Source organism: Melozone crissalis, unplaced genomic scaffold (genome assembly GCF_028551555.1).
Source record: "Melozone crissalis strain CALT ecotype California unplaced genomic scaffold, PUWL_Pcris_2 ptg000034l_1, whole genome shotgun sequence".
NCBI classification, from domain to species: Eukaryota; Metazoa; Chordata; class Aves; order Passeriformes; family Passerellidae; genus Melozone; species Melozone crissalis.
This window is the reverse complement of record NW_026535812.1, coordinates 25213788-25231186: the sequence shown is the minus strand read 5'-3', so window position 1 is coordinate 25231186 and position 17399 is coordinate 25213788. Positions and strand designations below refer to the sequence as shown.

The 17399-nt window shown below is 50.5% G+C and overlaps 1 protein-coding gene across 1 annotated transcript in view; it reads right to left on the bottom strand.

The window, feature by feature from the left end:
• The window catches only part of PLCH1 (phospholipase C eta 1), a 47126-nt gene that overhangs the window by 22670 nt on the left and 7057 nt on the right, over nucleotides 1–17399 (bottom strand). Inside the window, exons 2-6 of the mRNA XM_054282912.1 lie at nucleotides 6022–6168; nucleotides 5228–5471; nucleotides 3883–4012; nucleotides 2221–2391; nucleotides 266–359 (exon numbers count right to left, since the gene is read on the bottom strand). Coding sequence (XP_054138887.1) covers nucleotides 266–359; nucleotides 2221–2391; nucleotides 3883–4012; nucleotides 5228–5471; nucleotides 6022–6168 — 786 coding nt within the window. The remainder of the gene's footprint in view (nucleotides 1–265; nucleotides 360–2220; nucleotides 2392–3882; nucleotides 4013–5227; nucleotides 5472–6021; nucleotides 6169–17399) is intronic.

The following is a 17399-nucleotide window of genomic DNA, read 5'->3' as shown; positions in this document are numbered from 1 at the left end:
CATGGTCCAGGACAGTTTTGTGAGAGTGAGCAATAAATCCCCACAGCCTCAGGCATCCAGCCCCACTGCTGAGGGTGGCTGTGATGGATGGCTGAGAGCTGCTGCCTCACCACACTACTCACATCTCCCCCCTGACTCACAAAACGCTCCCACGCTCCCGACGGCTGATCCAGGGACAGCAAAAGCCTCACCAAAACACATCAAAGCACTTCCACTCCACTGCAGCATGGCCAGAGAAAACTCGCTCTGAAAACAAAACCTTTACCTTCAATCCCAAGAACGTTTTGCTTCTTGTTTTCTTCTGACACTTCAAACTTCTGTATGATGTCCAGACAATATTCTGGTGTCACATTATTCATCTGCACAAAAACAACAGTGGAGGTACACTCATTTTTAACATCACCAGCATGTGAAAATCTACTTAACTTAGAGGAGATAAACAGGAGTGAGAGGTAGCCATCAATTAAAACCTATGTCATTTTAGTCTCAAGATTAAAATTAGCTGTTTAGCAGCCTTAATAGTTGTACTGGCCAATACTGCTGAAATGAGAACTATGACATTATATTCTTTAATACAATCTTCTTAGACATGCAAAAAGATTTGGCAGGCTTGGATTTCATTTTCATGCGTTTTCCACTCCTATGATTTCATTACTTCCAAGGGAGTTCACTGTAACACACAGGCTAGGAGAGAAATAATTACATTCTGAAATGAAAAACAGCAGCTTTTCTGAAACAAATAGGAATTTTGTCAACAGCTTCAGCTAGGCCACAGCTGAGGTTCTAACTGATTTGTGGGGCAATTACAAGTATTCACTTATATTTCCTTCAGAGCTAAAGGAAAGGAGTAGCTCCTATTTCAACTTTCCTCACTGCCCTGAGTTGTAGAGAACCAAAGGGAGAATGAGGATGGGGTGGATTTCATTTCTCCCCTACCAACATCACAGGAAGACAACACTGGCTCTCAGGCCTCTGGCACCTTTCTTGTGCCATCGTCCAGTTCACTGTTTGTACTGTCCCAGCTAAGCCAACCATCCTGAGATGCTGTAGGAATTGCACAGGATAATAAAAAAGAACAATTCAGTAGGAAAAATAACTGATTATCCTTGCTCAGGTTGGTGTTTGATTGCAAACACTGCTCAGAGCAGGCCCTGTTCTGGTACAAGCTGGCTCAAATTCACTTTTCCATTATCCCCCATGGCTCCTTGCTGGCCCAGTGTGGGCTTCTCATGTGCTTGAGGAATGGCAATGTCTAATCTAGTCCAAAGCTGCATCTGCTGGGGAAAAGTCCACACATTTGTGCTTTTTAATTGTAGCTTGAGAGGTGATGACTTTGGCCATTCATTTTTTTGTTACACTTTATAGAGTACTCCACTAAAAATAATATGGGCTGCTCTCCTAAACAGGGAGCTCCCCTAAAAAAGAAGCCAGTTTAACAAGCTAACAAAAACCCCAAGCCGCTTTTGTTCTGTCCCCAGGCTGCAGAGTGTTTCATATCCTGCCAAATGAGTAGCAGATGGAGCAGAACAGACTGTCCACAGATTTGCAAGCATCCAGACAACAGCAAAACCAAGATGCTGTTTGGGTGCTGAGGGCACTGGGGAGCTGCCTCCTGCCTAGGAGCACGATCAGCTCTTGGGGCAATGCTGCCCTGTCCCAGGGGAGCAGGGAACACTGCTCTGGGGCATGGGAACATTCAGGAATCTCCTGACCTCCAGTGCTGGGCACTGGGAAGGGGCACAGGGCTGCAAGGTGCCTCCAACCGCCCGGCCAAGAGGAGCTGCTGCTTTCACTGTTTGTGGTTTGCTGCTGGAGCAGTGCCGAGCAGAGCAGCTCTGCCCACACAGGGCTCTCAGGAGGGCACACAGAGCACTGAGAGGGTGCAGAATGCCAGACCTGACAGTCAGCTCCAGCGTTCTGCAGCAGCAGCAGCTCCATGATGTCCCTGTGCACCCCAAAGGCAGCTCTGCCACGTGTTCCTCCTCCTGCTCCAGGTCCCTGAGCACCCTCTCACACCACCATCCTGGGCACTGCAAAAATCATCCAAAGCAGCTCAAACTCTTTCTATAAGCATTTCAAAAAACAACAAAACCTTCAGAACTCCCTTCTGTCACATCTGGGCTTTGCCCTCTGCCCCAAGTTAATATTTTCCATAAAATCCTTTCCCTACACTTGGATGTAAGTGCATGACCATAGAGATGGGTGCAGACACTGCCCTACCTTCTGTTCCACCCTCAGAAACTGGGCCAGCTCCTCAGCCGTGAGATGATCCTTCTTGTCACTGTAGCTTAGGAGCAGCAGGTACAGATCTCGACGCAAGGACATCATCTTGTAAAACACTGAGAATTCTTCAAAGTTCAGGGTTCCTTGGTTCTCATCTGTGTCTGCCTCCTAAGAGGCAATGGCACTCAGGTAAACATGCTCAGCATAGGAGAAATCAGGGAATAAAACAGAGCAGGACTTGTGTACACCAACAGGAATGTAGCAAATTCTGGTCTGCGAGACTGTTCAGACACAAATCCTAACAGGCTAAAATAACTGCAAAATTATATCATCATCTCTGGGGTTACTGGTGAAAACAGTTACTAAACTAAAGCCACAGATTCCCCATGAAACTCTAATTTCCTTCTTTAATTCCATATTTATTTCCCCCAGAAAGAGGCTCACCCTGGGCTTTATTCTGATCTCTTGCCCTCCTGTGTGCCCTGCAGTTATCCTGGATTAAAACTCAGCAAGAGGCATAACAATATCACCCAAGGCTTCCCCAACAACAGTCTGACGTCTTAAACCACTCAGGACAGTGTCAGAGTCTCCAATGCACATTATTTATGTGCAGCACTCTGCAGAGGGGACAGCTCTGCAGCAGCACTGAGACTCCCCACCAAAACACACACCCAGCATCTCCAGGCTGGATTTGCTGCTTCTCCTCAGAGGTAGGAGGAGAAGAAAACAGTACTTAGCACACACTAATACAAGCTTTTTTCCTGTGAACATCTGCCTAAGAGGATTGCTGTGGATTTTCAAAACAAAGAATATATTCTGGAGAACGGCTGGCGGGCACTGTGTGGGTCCCCATGCAGAGAGGGGCTGCAAACTCCTATCACAGCAAGTCAGCTGAGAGGAAAGGAATTCTCAGCTAAATGGTGTTGAATGGGGTTTTAAATCATTTTAGATCTATTACATGCCTTAGATTACATTTACAATCTGTAGGAACGAGTACAACCCAAACTAATCTCTGCAACACCACCCCACCAGTTTCCAGGTCTTTGGGAGTAACTCCAGACTCCAAAGATGTATCTCTAGTAGGGAATTTATGAAGAATAGAAGATTCTTCAACTTTCCCATGTTTTACAGCAAACCAGCTTTGAGCTGGTACTGGTTTAGAAAAGTGAAGAGGACATATTTTGCTCTCCCTTATGTCCTTGGTTTATCTTTCCTTTCCTGCAGTAAACACAAGGACTGATGGAAAATGGGAGCCGTTTTCAGACAACAGAAGTAAAAAATTGATTCTAAATCCATCAAATCTGAATGGCTATATATGAGGAAGTTGTTAAAGAAAACCTAATTTCTTGCATAAAGCCAGTTTCTACTAAATAATTTTCCATAAAGGACATAAAAATATTTTAGTAGCAACAGAGTGACTTCATTGTCCATCAGTGCCAGCATTGAACAGTTCAGTTCACAGAGCTGAAACCAACAATGCAGCAGAAAGAGTAACACTGGTAACTTTTCTGTGTGCTTCCTGTCATTGAAACAACATTCTGATGCCTACAGAAAGGAAGGACTTTGAAAAGCCTGCGAGTGCTGTGTTTGTGGTCCCAGGCTGCAGAGCCTGCCCTGGCTGTGCCCACAAATGGGTGTTACCTGTCCCCCAGCACACACCTGGAACATCTGGCGCACCTTCCTGCGGGGCAGGCCGACGTTCAGCTTGTGCATCAGCTGGTGGATCTCCTCGATGTTCAGCAGCCCGTCCCCGTTCTTGTCAGCCTCCTCGAAGGTCTGCTTCACCCAGCTGCCAGCGTGTCAAGGACAGGCACACAGGGCTCTCCCCGGGCACAGGAGGCAGGGCAGCTCAGGAAAGAACCTTTTGCCCCTGCCCTTACTACAGCTCAGCCAAAGGCTTAAACCACCACTGGGTTATGGCAATTATTCACAGCTCAGCCCCTCTGCACTCCCATTTCTGGTGCTGGTTCCTCCTCTGAGAACGTGCTCCAAAGGTTTCAAATATTGCCGGGCTTACTCTGGGATCTTCTTCCACCTGTCCCTTCATTCTACCTGAGCTTCACCTCCCAACAGCACCTTTCACCCCCTCCTTGCACAAATATCCCTCAGCACCTCCTGCTAAGCTCTTGCAGCAGCTGGGAGTGGGACAGGGCCATTCTGGGTGCAGGCTCCCAGCTGCCACACTGGATAGAACGAACAGGACTTGCAGTGATGTTTCACCAGGAGAGAAGATACAGCAGACAGGAGCAGCTCAGAAAAGCCATGGTTAAATACAGCAAGCTGAGGACAGGTGCAACAGAGCATGCAATACAACCCCAATGGACCTGTGCCTGCTGTGGATCAGAGGCAATCAGGCAGATATAAATTAAAAATACCTGAAATATGTATATTCTCCAGGAGTTCCACTGGAGAGTTCCATGAGGCAGAAGAACAGACAGGTTACAATTTTAATTAAGATGGCCTTGGGGTTTGGTATTTGGGGGAAGAGTGTTCTTTGTGTATAACATTTTAGTCATCAGTGTTGTGAAAAAAAAACTATTGGGAAAAAAAAGGCACATGAAGAAAATATTCAGAGAACATGAGGTTCACTTTGGCTACTGAGCTACAACAAACATTTAAGGAGCTTTAAGGATTTGTGCTCCTGACCAACAATGGAGGCTGGGAAGGACACAGGCATCTGACTTACACAAGAGCAACAGAGATGGCCAGGAGTTATTGAGGTACTGAGATAACTAGAAATAACTGGTTCTCCCCTTCAAAAGGGAATTCATTACCAAATGCAAGCCTATCCCCTGACTGCCATGCAGTTTGATCCAGCCCCCAAGCACAGCCCATGGTTTATCGCACACAGAAGCGTCCGTGTCAAACCCACTGCTCAGGTTTCCATCGCAGTCAGTGGAAGGGCTTTGGTCACTCGACAGGAGGAGAAGGGACGGGCTGTGCTGAGGTGCCTGGAAACCAAGGCAGGAGCGTGGCCCAGGAGGAGGCTGCCCCCAAAGGATACTGGTCGTGCGTCCTCTGGCGCTTGGCCAGCGAGTCCTCGTCGCTGATCCCGGCCAGGAGGTACTTGAGCCCCGTGACCCAGGTGCGAGCCTCCTCGGGGTTGGACGTGATCAGGTCCAGGCTCTCCAGGTGGCTGCCGTGGTAAATGGTGAAGCAGCAGCTGGGCTCGAAGCTGCCCTCGGCGTGGCGGTGGAAGATCTCCGACTGCCGGCCCTCGCTGACTTTGTAAATGGAGTCGATGACAACTGGGGGGAAAGGGAACCAAAGGCCACGCTGGGACACCAGCCAGCCTCCTCCTGCTTCTCCCAGTCTGAGTTATTCAGGCTCAGAGGCACTAAACTTTACTAATGCTACATCTTCACATCCCAAAGCCCTCGCTGGGACAGCCAGCCTCCTCCTGCCTCTCCCAGTCTGAGTTATTCAGGCTCAGAGGCATTAAACTTTATTAATGCTACATCTTCACATCCCAAAGCCCTCGCTGGGACAGCCAGCCTTCTCCTGCCTCTCCCAATCTGAGTTATTCAGGCTCAGAGGCACTAAACTTTACTAATGTTACATCTCCACATCCCAAAGCCCTGTTGGACTGAAGGTTTCCCTGCCACGGCTGTGCCATGTGCCGGCTGCCCTGGAGGCTCTGAGCACTGCCCAGAACATCACAGGGCTGGGGCTACAGAAAGGGAGCACAGGACACAGACACCAAGTATCTCCCATCAGCCCACGAGCCTCTGTGTGGCTCTGTAAGTCACACTCCAATACTGAACTGCCCCAGAAATTAGAAGGAGGAGGTTACTTTACTTTTTGCCTTTTCGCTCTTGCGGGAGGGCCTCCATCGGATGCAGGTCCTGTGCTCGTCCAGGTAGAAGAGACGGACCAGCCCCTTGGTTCCACTCTTCAGCTTCACCATCTGCGTCCCAGACTGCATCACACTCATGCATCTTTCAACTGTGGGGCAGAGCAGAACAAACTCAGCTGAACGGCCACCTCACCCACTAATGCCATGGCTCACGGGCTGCCCAGCATGTGCCAGGCACACCCAGCTCTGGCCTGAACCTGCAGTGACACAAAGTGGGCAGCGCTGGGAGACTGTTCCTCCTTCACTGCCCCCTTCTGCACACAGGAAAATGGAACAGCTCATCTGTCTGAACACCCTCTCAACAAAGGAGACAAAGAAAACTTTCATCTGTGTTGAAGGAAAACATTTTATAGTTGTTTCATGCTCATCTTATTTACATTTTTTCGATTACTGCACACAGTGCTGTAATTTAAACCCCAGCACTCCATGCACTTGGACTGGTGAGATGCTCATTCAAGCCCTGCAGTCCTTTGGGCTCAGTAGCCCTGGAGTTTGTCCCTGTGCTGTGCCACTGGCAGAGCTGGTCACAGAATGACACAGACACATTCACACCCTCTCCATGCTGCCACCGACCTTCCAACTCACACTGGGATGATTTCCTTTTATCCACTCGTCCCATCCGAATGATAAGGCTTTTTTCCTCCTCTGTGTTTTGACTAAAATAAACCCATCTCTTCCATTTCATCTCCCATCCGCCCTCCTGCAGCCTTCCAAACACAAGGATCAAGATAAGATTTCCTCTTGATCTCAGTACATATCCATGCTCTTAAATTACCTTCTGGTTTTATCCATTCACAGCCTCTCCTCGCTTGGTATCACTCCAAATTCATCTCCCTGGGTGATTTGTTTACACTCTGGCTGGCTCCCAAATAAACTCTCTGGGTCTGTCTCTATTTCTTATCACCCTTCCTCTCTGCAGCACTTCTCTCCCCAGTGCTCCTCAGAGTCACAGCAAAGGCCAACCCACACTCCCACTGCTCTGCCAGAGCTGGGATTTATTTATTTATTCTCCCAACAGCTCTGACACGCTCACAGGCAGGCAGAGCAGCATCTAAACATTGAGCAAAGCAGGGCTGAGCAGCCCTTGGCACTGGAATGACCTGCCCTGGCTCCCTCACTCACCCGGAGCTGGCAAGGCAAACCCCACATGGAATCAACCCATCAGGAGGAGTCTTTTTCCTCAGTTCTCTTTTTGGGGAAAGGAGGGGACTGAGGCTGAGCTGAACAGAACCAAATTCTTCTGGAAGCCTCATGTGAGTGCAATAAATGTGTCCTTCATTATGTCCATAAATAATGGCACCCCCTGGATGAGCACACGCTGAATGAAGGTGAGTTTGGAAGGGCTTTAAGATAAACCACAAATGTGACATAAACCAAGCCAGAAGGTGATGTTAGACTATATCCACATGTTGGCTGGGGCAGCATTAACTTGGATATATCTAATACACACAAAGTACCAGGAAGACAAACATTTACACCACGAGGGACGGAAAACTCTGAACCTGAGAGAAGAAAGATGAACTGAAGCAAAAGGAGTCTCTAAAAGTCCCAATGTACACCCGCACAGGAATGCCTTTTCGTGGCAGAGCCAGCCCTTCCCCGTGGAACTGAGCTTAGATCAGGCTTGCCTTGGGTTCCTACCAAACAAACAGGACCTGTCCCAGCACAGCAGTGAGGGTGCTCACCCTGAGAGCTGGGTACCCTAACGTGCCCTGCCCCACCAGCCTGGCACACACACCTCCAGCACCTCTGCTTTCACTAACACAGACATCACTCCAGCAGCGCTTCAGCTCGCTAAGAGGTTTAGCCACAAGCCACTCAACACAGAAAATCTGCTTCTTTGCACCTAAGGCTAGCAGTGACTGGTGAAAGTCTTACAAAAATATCTAATTCTCACATAAGTCTCTCTATTAACACCAGCTCGGTTGTCAGAGAAGAAATCCCAGCCCGGTTTCACTGAGATGCCATTGAGGACAGCCAGCAAAAGGCAGAAGGGAGATCACATCTGTTCCATACAAGAAAAGCAGAGAATGGGCCACGCTCAGGTAACTGCAGCCAACAAAACTGTGGGGGAAAACAAAAACCATAAAAGGCAATCTAGTTCCTTCTTCACCATTTCAATTGCTTCAACATTTCTACACCACATTTGGAATTGTTATGGGTGCAGTCACATTCATGCTTCAGGCACACTTCAGTCACAGGGAATAGATTTTAAATCACTTTCCTTTACAAAGTGGAAGAATCCCAGTTCCTGCCCAGTATCTCAACAGCCTCCATTCCCAAACCCCACCTGCAGTGGGTCCAGTGCCCCAGGGAGCACCACCTTTGCTGCCTGCACTTTCCCAATTCCAAGGAAGTACCACGAGAATTCAAACATTTAAAGAATAGTAAACACGCAAGAGAGTTCATGGCATCATTGCTGCTGTGTAGGTGTTAATGACAAAGGCTCCACGTTCAAGAAGGGACTGGGGTAATGGAAATGCCACAGCAATCACGAGCCCACTGGATCTCAGCTCTGCAAACCATTTACAAAACACCCCATCCTCCCCTTCAGGCTATTTATAAAATATAAGCACGCAAATAAAAAAGGTCTTTTTCAAATCTATTCTCAGTATGCTAATGCCGGTCCCTTGCCAGACACCACACATTAGCATCTGAATCAGGGAAGGTATTGAGCAGTGCAGGGCAGAATAAAGCTCCAGAAGAGCAGTTCAGGAAGGATTGCACCAAGGAATAGGGAAGCTGGTTCCAGAAAAACATCTAATCCTGTAGATAAACCAGGAATACAGAGTAAATGAAGCAGCTCCTCAATGCAGACACAGATTAAAATTTGGGGAAGCGAGACATGATTCCCATTAAAAGCTATTCTTCTAACACAAGGACTAGCTGGGCATTTTTTGCTCAAAGTCTGAAAATGAATTAAACTAGGACACAATGGAGTTTATGTTACAAGATCAAAGAAAATTAATCTGGAAGTTTAAATAAAAAATGATGCTTATGCAATGTATAAGGAAGGGCTGGAACTGGGTGAACCATTCCATGATTCTATGATAGTTGAAGCTTTAATTTAAAATTAAAAACCCCTGAAAACTACATTCACTTCTGTTTGCAGAGTTATGCAAACTTGACAGTCTAAAATCATCCCAACAGACATCCTGGAGTTTAACGGGATTTAATAATGAAAGACCAGTCTCCTTTTCTTGCTCCCAAAATAACCCTTTAAAGCAACACAGACCTGAATTCAAATAGCCCTTTTTAATTTAGTTTAGGCAGCTCTGTGGGTGCCCCTGCCCACGCTGCTCTCATTGCCCACTGAGCTGGCACTGCTGGGCAGCTGTGGCCACTCCATGGCGCTAATCCCCAAACCAGGCTGTGCCACCCTCTGTCCCTGTGCCACCCTCTGTTCTCATGCCACCCTAAATCCCCGTGCCACTCTCCATCCCTGTACCACCCTCTCTCCCCATGCCACCCTCTGTCCCTTCGTGCCACCCTGCATCCCCTTGCGCCACCCTCCATTCCCTCATGCCACCCTCTGTCCCTGTGCCACCCTCTGTCCCCTCATGTCACCCTCCATTCCCTCATGCCACCCTCTGTCCCCATGCCACCCTCCATCCCCTCATGCCACCCTCTGTCCCCATGCCACCCTCCATCCCCTCATGCCACCCTCTGTCCCCATGCCACCCTCCATCCCCCCGTCTCTCATCGCTCCCCGTGCCCTCGGGTTACCCTCTGACGCCCAGGGATGGCTCAGCACCAGCCCCCCAGGATCCCCACACACCCCCATGGCTCGGGGGCCGTTCCTGCATCCCGGGAGCTGGGAATTCCTCTGTTTAAAGTTCATTTAATCCCAGCAGTCACACTTCTGCCTGCCCTTGTGCTCACCACAGGGACTTCAGGGTGTGCAGGACCCTGCAGTCAATGCCGGAGAAAATGATTATTATTTAGGGAAGTAAGACATTACACTGAGCAGCAAACACAAGAGCATTTTGCTATACAGGCCACATCCCTGCAGCGAAACAAACACCCCCTCCCATAAAACATGTTCTCTGAGATTAACTAAACATCCTGGCTATTTCTTGCTACTATACTTTGGTGTTTAGTTATTCAAAAAAACACTATTACCTTTGCATTAGCAGCACAACTCTACTGCCAAGAGTATACAGCAAAAGGAATTATCTGTCTCACCCCTGTTGTGAGGCAGAGAATTTTACTTAAAGTCAAAGATCAAAACAAATTTCTTATTGCTGTCCACAAATGTTCTTTTATTTTCCTGTATGTTAAGAAATTAATATTTCAAAGTGCAACCAAATGACAAAAGGTCTGGTCTCATCTTGCTTTTATGGACTTACTGCTACATGCATCTGACAAAACAAAAAGATTAAATAAGGTATAAAGAGCATTACCAAACACTGAGAAGTATAATTATGAAAGAGGATATAAACTGGGTATCTAAATGACAGGCATCAACTGCATTAAGCCAACATTAGGCTTGAAGAGATAAAAGGTACCCATGAAAGGCAGGGGTTACTTTTCTAAGTGCAGCAGCAGCTCTTCTGCCCTGCACTCAGTATTTGGGGTTTCTGGGTGTTCTGTGATGCTGATTGTTGGGGTTACACAACAGCCCGAGGGCCCGGGGGCACAGGGGGCAGGTGCAGGTCTGGGGCGCTCCCCAGCAGGACTGGCCTTTGGTTCAAACAGCCACAGCTCATATTTTATGCCAGTGTAATTTGCCTCGCAGCAGCTCTTGCAGCCTCACGGAATTTCACATTAAGCTTCTTACAGTGGGTTTAATGGTAATCTCTGGGAGTCCGTGCACATGAGATGGACAATCAATCTCTCACGCTTCTGCACTTCCCAAGAAACCCTCGAGGGAGCCACACAGCACCAGCAGAGCCACCAGAGGCTGGAAAGGGCACGGGCAATTCATCTCAGCCCTGGAGAGGCAGAGCATCAACACCAGAAACCAAACACAAGTTGAGACCACTCAAACAACTGAATGGCGTCTAATCAAAGGAAATCACGAACTCTGGGAAGCAGCTCGTGCTTGTAAAGTCACTAAATAATATGCAAACAATAAAGGGGTGAAGCTGAAGAGCAAAACCATTCACTATCCAGAATGGAGAAACAACCCCAAGCACAACCAAAATCTATCAGCGTGTTTCAGCTCTTTGTAAGTCTGGGAACTGTCTGGTGGTGTCTTTTTTTCTTTCAAAATAACCCAAAACAAATGCAAAAGCTGGGGAGCAGCAGCTCCCAGAAGTCGTGTCTGAGTAACACATATTTCACAGCAGCTGCTCCCTCAGCCTCCCCTATTGACACTGCGGGCTCAGTGCTTCCAGGACGGCCAATAACTCATCTTATTTTCACACTGCAAGTGAAAGGTCTCTGCTCTTCACCTTTTCTAGCTGATCCCTGACAACGCTTAGTTATTCTTGCCATGGGAGAGCCCAGAGCTCCTCCCCAGGCCGAGGCCCCCTCCTCTTTTGCTCTGACAGATCAGAAAGGAACCAGAAGTATCCAAACAAAAGCTTGGCACCACAGTATAATCCAAAAAGAGCCTGAATGGTCCTTAATGACAAGCTTTGTTGCCTCACTGAGACTTCAGAGAGCACTGTGCAGCGCAGAAATGTCCTGCCAGGCCAGTGCCTCTTTCACGGGGGCTGTGCTGCCCTGTTGGACCCCATGAATAATGCATGTGTTCCAGCCCTGCCCAAGGACCCCTCCTTCTGCCAGCTCAGCAAAGTTCCACTCATTATCTTCAAGCAATTAGCCCAGGTTTCATCCTTTCTTCAGAAACAACTCCACCAGAGCTGTGCATTGTGAGAGCCCTGGTGCCACAGCAGCGCAGCGTGGCTGGGGACTGTACGTTTCCCATTAGGGCTGTGGAATTAATCCTTTGTCAACACTGAAAAAAGCACAGCCATGGCCGAGTGCCAAGGCGCATTGTCACATCAATGGGGTGAACAAGGAGCACAGATTTATTAAGCAAACACGGTTAAGTTTGCACATCCTAATCCTCTTTCTTCCTCGAGGATCCCTCAGCGGGGAGGGCACAGCAGTCGATTATGACACTCCAGAAAGTGGCAAAAGCAGGAGGTGGGAAGAGAGGCAGGAGGAGGAGGAGGAGGAGGAGGGGAAGGGTTTCCGCTGCCCCTGCCAAGGGGAGGACGAGCACACAGGTGTGTGGTGTCACTGTGCCAGATCCAGGGTGGCTTTCAGGACAAGCATCCTCCCCCTGTGTGACCATGGCCCGGAGCACCAGGCACCATCCCCAGGTGCTTCCAGGACCCTCCCTGTGTGTGACCATGGCACGGAGCACCAGGCACCATCCCCAGGTCTGTGCCCGTGTCCCCAAAGGAAACCTGGGGCTCCCCAGGCCGGGGAACCTCTGCTCAGGAGGGCAATGGCTCCTCACGGCAGCTGAGCCACCCCTGCAGTGCCAGGAGCTCCTCCTTGGCACAGAGCATCTGAGCAGCCCAGGAGCTGAGCCTCTGGATGCAGAGGTGGAGAACAGCGAGCCACGAGCTCTTTCTCTGCCAGAATCCCATGTCTGCCCTCTGAAGAAATCAATAAGTGCATAAATAAGGATCATACATCAGTGAACCAGACCTTGTTCTCAGCCTCCCTGTGTTGTATGATGCAACAAATACAATTCCCACCACAGCACACTGAGCTAGGGCAGAGCTCCTCATTCACCACACCGCCCTTTGTATGTCACACCTCCCACTGCACCAATTTCACAAAAAATAGGGAAAAAAACCCCACCACCAAAAGGCCCTTCCTAGATCTCAGCCCTGTGCCCACACAGAGACGTGCAGAGGGTGAACTGTGCCAGCCTCAGCGCAAGCAGTCAGCCCTGATGTCTGCAGGTCGATCAGCAAACGGCCACGTGTGGCAGCCCCTCAGCCCTGTCAGCACCACGGGCTGGGGTGGGAGGGCCCCGATGGCACAGGAGCAGCTGGAAGGGCATCCAGTGCCCAGCACCTGGGGCCAGGCTGAGGGAGCACTGCTCCCCTCCAGGCTGCCAAGCAAAGCCACATCTGGGGCTCGGCTGCAGGCTAGGAAGAGGGAAAAAAGCAGAATAGAATGGAAGGTGAAGTTAATTAACCTTTAAAAGTAATGAATGGAGACTGCAGTGCAACAGATGATATGAACTAATTTATTCACCCTCCTCAGAAATAGCCATTTTGCTAAAGAAACATGTTTATCTATTCTATTTTAAATTGCCTCGGTGCAAGTCACCGACGGTGAGTCATCTGTGGGCAAACAACGAACTGACAGTCTCAAACACCGAAGTGATTTTATTACTGAAAATGATGCTGCTTTGTGCATCCGAGTTCCAGGCTGATCGATGTTTCTGCTGGTAACGTGGGAACGCCTGTGAGCCCGTTCTCTGCTGTATTGATGACCTGGCACAGCACAGCTCCCTGCCCTACAGCAGGGAAAAGCCAGCCTGGGCTCCTCACGGCTCCCACCTCACTCAGGCAAGGAGACAGAGCAGCACTCGCTCCCCGAGGCACCAGCTGCTGGAGGAAAGGGGAAAAGCCAGCACACACACGCCCCTTGCAGCAGGCTCAGCGCTGGACAGAGCTGGGAGGTTTCTGTCAGCACGTGCTGCTCGCAGCCCCTGCTGTCCCCAGGCTGCGGTGTGCCACCACTGACGCCCGTGTGGCACTGGGGCAGCTCAGGCTCCAGATGAGCACTGAAGGAGTTACCTACCTCAACAACTCCCATCTACGCCCCAGGCTTTTGGAAAGGCAGCAGTTCTTCAGCAAATGACAAAAATGTTTCCCCTAACACCACGACTGTGCTCTGTGGATTTATTGAAATGAGTAGATCCCATTCATAAGCACCAAAACCACGAACAGTGAGCAGGTAGCAAGCACAGAACCTAGTGACTCCCTGGCCAGCCACGTCTCTGCAGAGCTGGTGAGACGCTGCCCCACCAGCATCCAGCTCCAGCACCCTCAGCAGGGCCATGCAGGGACACTTTGTGGTGCCCCACTGTGACACTGGGGCAGCCAGCACTCAGGGCAACACGGGGCAACCTGCTCAGGACACACCAAACACCTGGAGGCTTTCCACCTGCCCAAGCTGCCATGTGCACGTGCCAACTTCTTGTGAGTGCACTTAATGCTGAGACAGCTTTAAGCTGTTACTGGAATGAAAGCTGTGGATGGCCAAGCTCTCCCCAGGAGATTGGTGCCTTCCATATGCACTCAGACCAGTCTGCTGTTCCAGGCTAATTCCCTCACATACCAGGATCCCAGAGCCTGCACTCAGTGCCTGGACAGCTGCAGGCACACGAGTCCCAAAGCAGCACTAATAAGGACATTGAACAGGGCACTGCCATGGTCCCCGCTACAGGGGGAGCCTGGCCATGACCCCACCTCAAACCTCAGTGCCAGGGACAGCCCGGGACAGCAGGGACAGCAGGGACAGCAGGGACAGCCGCTCACTGCTCCACAGCCCCGGCTGCCCTCCCCACACAGAGATGGCACTGCCACAGCCAAGGGTGACCAGCTGGCATTTGGCCTTGCTGGCACATCTGGGCGAGGAGGGGCCTGCAGAGTGGCCTGGAGCAGAACTCCACCCTCAGCCGAGCTCCCTGCTGTGGAGTGAGCTCACCCACACACACAGGGCCAAGAGATTCAAACCCTGAAGCTGATGCTTTCCTTGCAGGCCTGGTGCAGCCCCTCGAGGAGAGCTGGCTGCTGTGAATTATTCAGTGGGGCCGTATCCATTACCTGGGGAGGCAGATGGAGTAACACCTGCCCTCCTTCAGCCATGGAGAGCTCTGGGTGCCCAACACCAGCAGCCCTTGGCACCCCGGCTCAGCACAGGCAGCCCTTCCTGCAGGGCATCCTCAAATAACTCATTTTGCCTGAAATAGGCTCTGGTTTCTATACAACAGCTGTCCCTATTCCCAGAGACATCCAGCAGATAAAAAATATCTACTAAAATCAACCATGACAGATACAAAGGGAAAAAAGTATCAACTGCCAACACTGCCCTGAAATTTTCTAACGTCTTATAACAGGAAAGATGATATTTCAAAGTATAATCCATGACTTTTGATGGCTTTATTTTAGATTAGCTTGTTTGATTTTAAATTACAGACAATCTTGTCACAAAAATTTCTTCTGCACTACACAATTCTGGCAAGAAAGCTCTTATGCTAAATGTATTTTCTAAGTGTTTTCTTTAAAAGAACATAATCCAACATCCTTAAGGACGAGCAAAACACAAAAATTAACTTGAATCTACCATGATTTCTCCTTCTCTCTATAGCATTCACTCTCTATCCACTTAGAGGCTTAAGCTAACTGCCACTTTCCATTCAGCACTGACTTAAACTGAAAAAAATTACATGTTATAAACTACGAGATACTGAAGAAAGTTATTCAAGATGTCTTCCTTTTTTGTACCATCTCCTGCAATTCTTGGAAAGACATCTTTTATCCAGAGCTTTCATTCAAATTTTACATACCACTTGCAAATGTGTTATACTATTATAAGTGCTACTAAAAAAAACTCCTCTCCACTGAAAGCCACAGCAAAATTCCCAACAGATGAAAAGGTCAAGAATGTTTTCATTCAAGGCAAACACATTTGTAATAATTTAGGCTAACACAGAAGTGCAGTTTGTTCTCATCAAAAGAGCAGTATCTCAAACACAAGCTACATGTTTTCATAGAGAAGCTGACTTGACTTTCCAGTCAATACAAACCCACCAGGTTTTCTCGTTAAACATTCAGGAATAGATACACACTTGTTATACCAACAATGTCCGCACAAACACTGCAATTTACCAAACCCAAGGGTTAAGTTACCTGATTTTTCTATAACTATTTCCGGACAGATTACAAGTTTGTCTTACGGCAATTCCAAACTCAAACATCCTTACCTTTTTCTGGACTTAAATTCTTATATACTTCAAGGTCTGCCATTAAATTTGTAACTCGGGCATTATTGGCAAGCAGAATGGAAATTCTCCCTTCGGGAAAGGCTCAGTTTGATCTTCATGCCTTCAGAGCCAAGCAATCCTTGGAAGCACAGCCGAGCGCCGCTCCTCAGGATGAGCGAGGAAACCTCGGTGATCCACAGCACAGATCCGGAGGGGAGAGCCGGTCACGGCTCACGCTGGGGGAGCGCAGGCTGCGCGGAGCCGGCGGGGTCTGCCCGTGCTGCGGCTGCGGGGCGGCGCTGCTCCGGTATCCCCGCGCACGGCGCCGGGCACGGCACGCTCCGGGATCCACAAAGGGCTCCGGGCACCGCGCACGGCGCCGGGCACCGCGAGGGGCTCCGGGCTCGGCACGCTCCGGGCTCACAAAGAGCTCCGGGCTCCACAAAGGGCTCCGGGCACCGCGAGGGCTTCGGGCTCCGCAGGCGCTCCGGGCACCGCAAGGCGCTCCGGGCTCACAAAGGGCTCCGGGCTCCACAAAGGGCTCCGGGCACCGCGCACAGCGCCGGGCACGGCACGCGCCGGGCTCCACAAAGGGCTCCGGGCACCTCAAGGCGCTCCGGGCTCCGCAAGGGCTCCGGGCACCTCAAGGCGCTCCGGGCTCCGCAAGGGCTCCGGGCTCCGCAAGGGCTCCGGGCACCTCAAGGCGCTCCGGGCTCCGCAAGGGCTCCGGGCTCCGCAAGGGCTCCGGGCACCTCAAGGCGCTCCGGGCTCCGCAAGGGCTCCGGGCACCTCAAGGCAATCCGGGCTCCGCAAGGGCTCCGGGCACCTCAAGGCGCTCCGGGCTCGGAGCGCGGCCGGCCCCGGGCAGCGCAGGGACTCCCGCGGGCAGCGGGGCGAGGGGCGGGCAGGGATTACCACGCTCCGGCTCGGGAGCGGCGGAGTGACGCAGGCTGAATGCGGGAGGGGAAACCCGAGCCCGCTCCCGAGTAACCCCCGCATCTGCAGCCGGGGGGGAGAAACCCCCAGCACCTTTGTGAGCCTTTGCCCCGGCTCCGTGCCCCTCCTGCTGCCGCTGTCCCGCTGTCCCCGGCTCCGGGAACAGCCACCCTGCAGGGACGGGCACCTGCGGCACAATCGCACCCGGGTCGGGCTGTGCATCCCCGAGCAGGGCAAGGAGCGAGGAGCAGGAGTGCCCCGGGAGGGGCTGGGCACCAGCTCTGCCAGCAGCTACAGAAACCCCCCGTGCCCCTGGTGAAACCCTGGGCTGGTTTAAGGCATCCCGTGCTCCCGAAATCGGGCAATGTGGAACAATGGGCAGGGGCATTCAGACTTGCATAAATTGCACTTCCTTACAACGGAGCTCACAGGGCTGGAAAGCACGGCAAGAATGAAGTCAGCTCCACATACAATGCT